This window comes from Stegostoma tigrinum, chromosome 5 (genome assembly GCF_030684315.1).
Source record: "Stegostoma tigrinum isolate sSteTig4 chromosome 5, sSteTig4.hap1, whole genome shotgun sequence".
Classification (NCBI taxonomy): domain Eukaryota; kingdom Metazoa; phylum Chordata; class Chondrichthyes; order Orectolobiformes; family Stegostomatidae; genus Stegostoma; species Stegostoma tigrinum.
In genome coordinates, this window is record NC_081358.1 from 59,791,333 (window position 1) to 59,797,535 (window position 6,203).

Consider the following 6,203-nt stretch of genomic DNA (forward strand, 5'->3'; position numbering starts at 1 on the left):
ATGATATGTTCAAAAACAAACTAAGTTACTCCCAAACCTAAACAAAAATCAATTGAATCAGGCAGGACACGCCGTGTCTTGCTATTATAAAAAATGCAGAAACAGTAATTATGAGGGCGCTTGTTGCCTGTTTGCTTCACTTCCATGGAACTGGCAAACTTCAAGTAATGAATGCCATTTGTGAAAAAGTCTATTATGGGTCTGGGGGTGACGGGAAGAGTGTGATCCCAAAGCTTGGCAACGGGTTGATCGGATGGAAGAAACAAGTGCTTCCTGACAAGGATATGAAGGTAGGGTTTGGAAGGTTTTATTCTCATAACGATTTTAGAAGTCACTTTTTTAAAAAAAAAGATTCGTTTGTCCGTCCCTTATTCCTTTCGGCTGTTTTCCACAAAATCCTAAATGAAACAGATAGGATAAGCTCTGCTGCAAATTACATGCAATCTCAGAAATTCAAAAAGCCAAATATTGGTGTACAGTGAAGGATTCATAACCTAAAACGAACAGGTACATCCGATTTTCAACGGAGGCCTTCAGAGCTGGAAACACTTTCCTTTGTAACAGGAAAGAAGCAGCCAACATCCTGACTTCGGTGTTACAGAAACAAACGTCAAAAGTCTGTGCGCAGGAACCATACGAGGAAAAACAACTGTGGAATTTCGCCGCGGTAACAACGGATTCTGTTGTACGACATGGTCAGGTTTAAAGCCGAGGAATAAAGTCCACAAGAGGTTATAAACTTTCTGCATCCTTGCGGCCAGGTAACATTCCGAAAAAGGAACTTCTTAAAGTTAGAAGAAAACTAGGATACGTTTGACAAACGTTTTGATTTTGTATCATGAATAGAAAATTGTTTATGCATAGTTGGGTGAGAGCTGTGATACGAATGAACTAGATAAGGGGGGGGGGGGGCAACCATTTCAAAGCAATCGGAGCATTTCGAACAACCATACCTCCTCCAAGAACTTGGTCACATCGTAGATTTTGTCGTGAATATGGATCCAGGCACTTTTGCCGCTGCTGTGCTGTTTCAACTCCTCCAGCCGGTAGTACCGAACTTCTTCCTTGTTCTCAGCCATGTTGCCGTCAGCTAGAAGACCAGTTGAAAGCAAGCCGCACGCAATCAGGAGCTGAGACCGCTTATTCACATTCTCAACTCCAGTCTCCGCCCCCTCGCTGCCTCATTGGCGGCTCGATCTGCCACACATTAACGCCACAATGCACGCCTTACCAAATCCGGACGGAAAACTGTAACGCAGCGATGGGGCGAAACTTGCCAGTGACTTCCGTTGAAACGATTCTCGTTCGTTCGGGAGATAATCTTCCTTTATTAGCCTAGGCAGAATAGAATATCGGAGTAAAGAGGTTGAAAGAAGACTGTGATAATACACGCTGTCAACACGAAGTTTTGTTGGCAAGATAGTTGATTCCTGAAATGGTTACCTGATATCAAAGCATATAAGGAACTGTTCCTGGGAGGAGCTGGGGTGTGAATTTGTTACCAGCTGTTGTTCCAGTGGTCAGTTTCATGTAATCAAACAATGATATCTATTTGCATTGAATTCCAGCCGTTTGGATCGATTATGATTTCATTGAATGGAGCAGCAGACTCGATAGGGTGAATAGCTGTTTGTCTTACAGTGTCACAAGAGACTTTTGTGTTTCCGATGTCATGTAACTAGCTATTAGGTACTATGTAAGAAGCCTTTTCCTTTCTGTAAGACCAACCCAGTGTGGTACTGTTGGTATGTTCTGAGTTTTCCTGAACACTGTTTGTGGACATCTACTCCACTTGGTATCAGCAATGACTTACACAATGATCAGCAAGGAGGATTGATGTCAGTGAATGTATTCAAACCACGTTAGATTGTTTAGGTATAAACAACTACCGCATATACCATACAAGAAGCGAGACGGATGGTAGCTTGGTCAACTCACTTGCAATGCAGAATGATGCCTACAGTGTGGGCCAAATCCTGCATTGGCTGAGGTCAACATGAGGGTCCTGCCTTCTCAGACTTATCCCTTGACTGAAGCATGGACCCTCATATGAAACTTACCACGAGTTGTCTCATACGAGACAGCAGCGCTCTGAACTATGGTGACTTTATTAATGTTACGTGCGGCCCAGCTAAAAGCACTCTTGTTCTGGAGTCTGAAGGTTGGTTGTTCAAATCCTCACTCCAGAAATTTGACCAGGCTAAAATCTAGGGTGGTGCTCCAGTGCAAAAGTGAGGGCTGTGCTTATGGACAATGCACATGTCAAAACATTATCTGCCAACTAATTTGATGGTTGCATGGCCTGATGGATAGGTTGTTTGACTTTCAGATGGTTTGTGATATTATCAGAAATTTGAAAGTTTAAGTCCTACTTTGACTGCTTTGGAGCTTTAATCTGGGCTCTGTGTTCAGAATGAAGCCATTCCCTTCTCTCCAGACTCTGTTGGTGGGCCTTGTGATAATGTGGTAGTGTCTCTACCTCTCAGCCAAAAGGATCAGGTTCAAGACCCCTTCTTCCAGAATTGTGTTATATCTCCAAATGGATTGATTTGAAAATATTCACAAAGATAGGTTGGTTGACAATGCAGAGTCATGCTATCAGTGTCGGTTCAATTCCTGTACTAGCTGTGGTTACTATGAAGAACTTTCCTTCTTAACCTCTCCACTTGCCTGAGATGTTGTGATACTCAGGTTAAACTGCCACTGTTGTCTCTCTCTGATGAGAGAGCAGCCCTATTGTCCAGTAGGACTATAGTGACTTTTTTTTAAAACCATGAAGGGAACTCAAAAGAGAACCCTGTATAACACAACCTAAAATTGAACAGTTTTGTGACACAGTGCGTAGCATCCTGCTTCTGAGCCATAAGTTTTGGGTTCAAGACCCATTCTAGGACAAATTTATTCAAGACAAATTCATAAGATAGCCAAACAGGCTGAGCATCAATCTGCAATTCCTTCAAGTCAGCTGTGTGATAGAAAGAAAGTCAAAGCCTCTATCACCAGACTCCATACCTTCAGGCTACAAAAAGAGAACAAAATGAACAACTTCACCTGATTTTTAAACCCACACAACCAGTCTCAAACCTCCACACAATTTGATGATACTTTAACTTTAGTGTTAAAGAAACACATATTAAAAAGAAACTGTACAAAGAAAGAAGGTAGGGAGGAAGCCTTACCCGCAGTAACAAATGGCTCTGCTGCAAAACTCAGCAATGTTATAATCAGTGAACTCTGAGAATAATAAAGGTTCAGGTGAATTTGCAACCTCTCCTGTGTTTCAGCAAGTACCCATTAATGTTCCAATCAAAATTAATTTCTGAAACTCAGGGTAACAAAGTGTGGAGCTGGATGAACACAGCAGGCCAAGCAGCATCTCAGGATCACAAAAGCTGATGTTTCGGGCCTAGTCCCTTCATCAGAGAGGGGGATGGAGAGAGGGAACTGGAATAAATAGGGAGAGAGGGGGAGGCGGACCAAAGATGGAGAGAAAAGAAGATAGGTAGAGAGGAGAGTATAGGTGAGGAGGTAGGGAGGGGATATGTCAGTTCAGGGAAGATGGACAGGTCAAGGAGGCGGGATGAGGTGGTAGGTAGGAAATGGAAGTGCGGCTTGAGGTGGGAGGAAGGGATGAGTGAGAGGAAGAACAAGTTAGGGAAGCGGAGACAGGCTGGGCTGGTTTTGGGATGCAGTGGGGGAAGGGGTTGAGCTGGGCTGGTTTTGTGACCAGTGTACCCGGTGTGTCTTCCTCTACATTGGGGAAACCAAGCGGAGGCTTGGGGACCACTTTGCAGAACACCTCTGCTCGGTTCGCAACAAACAACTGCACCTCCCAGTCGTGAACCATTTTAACTCCCCCTCCCATTCCTCAGACGACATGTCCATCGTGGGTCTCCTGCAGTGCCACAATGATGCCACCCGAAGGTTGCAAGAATAGCAACTCATATTCCGCTTGGGAACCCTGCAGGCCAATGGTATCAATGTGGACTTCAAAAGCTTCAAAATCTCCCCTACCCCCACTGCATCCCAAAACCAGCCCAGCCTGTCTCCGCTTCCCTAACTTGTTCTTCCTCTCACTCATCCCTTCCAATATTTGAACCCAAATATTGAAGTGTACTTACATTTAGGAAGGACAGGAATGAGAAAAAGGTGGAGGGATGTCACTATTAATTAATGATAGCATTAGTAAAATAGAGAGGGATAACCTAAGGAAACCAGGATGTAGAAACAGGCAAGAAGTCTCTTGTGGAAGTGGAGTACAGGCCTCCTAACCGCATGATAAGATTGAGCATGAAGGAAAAATAACAAGTTTGTAAGAAAAGTACAGTGATAATCATGGCAAATTTTAAAGTACATTTTATAAAAGTCAACAGGGAAAATACATCAGGAGTTAATAAAATGTTTTTATGTTGATTTCTTATAACAGGAATTCTGGTGCCACCTGGTATGCAATGTAATAGCATTAATTCATTATTTCATATTGAATGTGCTGCAAGTAGCAGTGATCAAAATTTTATTGTATTTTACATTCAGTTTGAAGGAGAGAACAGTGAGTCAAAGACTCATACTTTACAATTAAATAAGGACAATTATGTGAGTATGACAATACAGAAGTGAACCAGATTTGGCAAATTATATTAACTGACGGGATGCTCTGTGTTAGCATCATCATCTTGTAGCAATTCTTGGCATCAGTTACTACCTTTAGTGGCTTGTTGATAGTTGAAGCAACTGACAGGTTTATGTTTCAAGACAACTTTTCATCTTTCAAAGCAAATCTGACAAAAATCAGTCCAGTGGTATTTGACTTTCTTATTCAATAATGGAGTAGGCTACTGAGTTTAAATTTGAAACAAACTTCCTCTAAATCTACCCATTCTGAGGAGTCGCATTATTTCTTTTAAAAGACCTTTAAGACACCCATTCAGAGTGTAATTTGCACGCTTGCCTCACTCAACGCATGCTCTAAGTGGTGGTCAACACAGAGGAGTACTGATTCATCAGTCAAAAGGGGGCACTACATAGTAATCAACAGGATGTTTCCTTGCTCATGTTAATCTCAATGCTATGAGATGCCATAAGTCTGGAGTCAATGTTGAGGGTAACTCCTTCCTGACTATATACCACTGTTCAGCAACATTTGACAAAGGATGTACCCATGGTTGGTGATGTGACGTCTGGAACATTGTAACATATCATTCCAGGATTATGACTACACCAGGCTACTGCTCACTAGTCTGTGGGACAGCACTCCAATGATTGCATGATTCCCCAGATGTTAATCAGGAGGAAATTGTAGGGTCAACAGGTCTATGTGTTCCTTTATTTTAGTGCTTTAGAAGATGTTGACCTGTCTGGTTTGATTCTATTTATTGCTTTGCAGTGGTTAGGGCTTGCTAGACAATTTAAGAGAATAATTAAGAAGCAACCACTTGCCACTTATTAGCTCAAGTTTTGTTGTTGCACATATCCAGTTAGATGATTCATTCTCTGAGGAGTTCTGAGTACAACTGAATCCTGTGTAATCATTGATGAATATCCACACTTCTCTCTTACGATGGTTGTAATGTCATTGATATAGTAGATGAGAATAGCATTAGGTATGACTCCAACCAGTGGAAAATTTTTCCTTTAAATTATGTTTTGTCAATATAAAGTATTACTACATTCAAAACTTAGGGTTCATCGCAGACATTCTCTCTGTCTCTCTCTCTCTCACACACACACACACATATCTAAGAAGAAAGAAGTTACAAATTATTTAAATTCGAAGCTATCAGCATAATGTTGCATGAAGTAGAGAGTCCAGTTGAAGTTCCCTCAGTTAGAGGTGCACAGAAACATCTTTTAAAGGAACTAAAGCATGGTTGAATTATTGATGAAGGTTCAGTAAGTGTAGGATGGAGATTGATTTGTTTCACAGGTGAGACCCAGGTTTCCTACCAAGAATCCAAACTTTAAGAGGTATTCAGATCAGAGGCAGATGTTTATCTAAGCCTGGCTGTGCTTACACTCAGCTGTTACCAGCAGACTCACAAATGAAAGTCAAAGCCATATGGTTAAAAGTGTACCCGAAGAGATTCAATCACATGACTGGGGTTTCAGGTGGGGGTGTTCATGAGCTCGGTTAGATGTTCCCTTATCAGAAAATATTGTGTAATGTCACAGAGAACTGTGGAACATTTACATAATGTCAAGCAATG

At 41.8% G+C, this 6,203-nt stretch overlaps 1 protein-coding gene across 2 annotated transcripts in view; it reads right to left on the reverse strand.

Moving 5' to 3' along the window:
- Positions 1 to 1,174, reverse strand: part of LOC125451404 (cytochrome b5) — a 45,590-nt gene extending 44,416 nt beyond the window's left edge. The window contains exon 1 of one of the 2 annotated variants that reach the window (XM_048528446.2): positions 954 to 1,174. In XM_048528446.2, the coding sequence (XP_048384403.1) occupies positions 954 to 1,079 (126 nt within the window). In that variant the 5' untranslated portion in view covers positions 1,080 to 1,174. The remainder of the gene's footprint in view (positions 1 to 953) is intronic. The other variant, XM_048528448.2, reaches the window with a different exon arrangement.
- Positions 1,175 to 6,203: the final 5,029 nt, after the last annotated feature.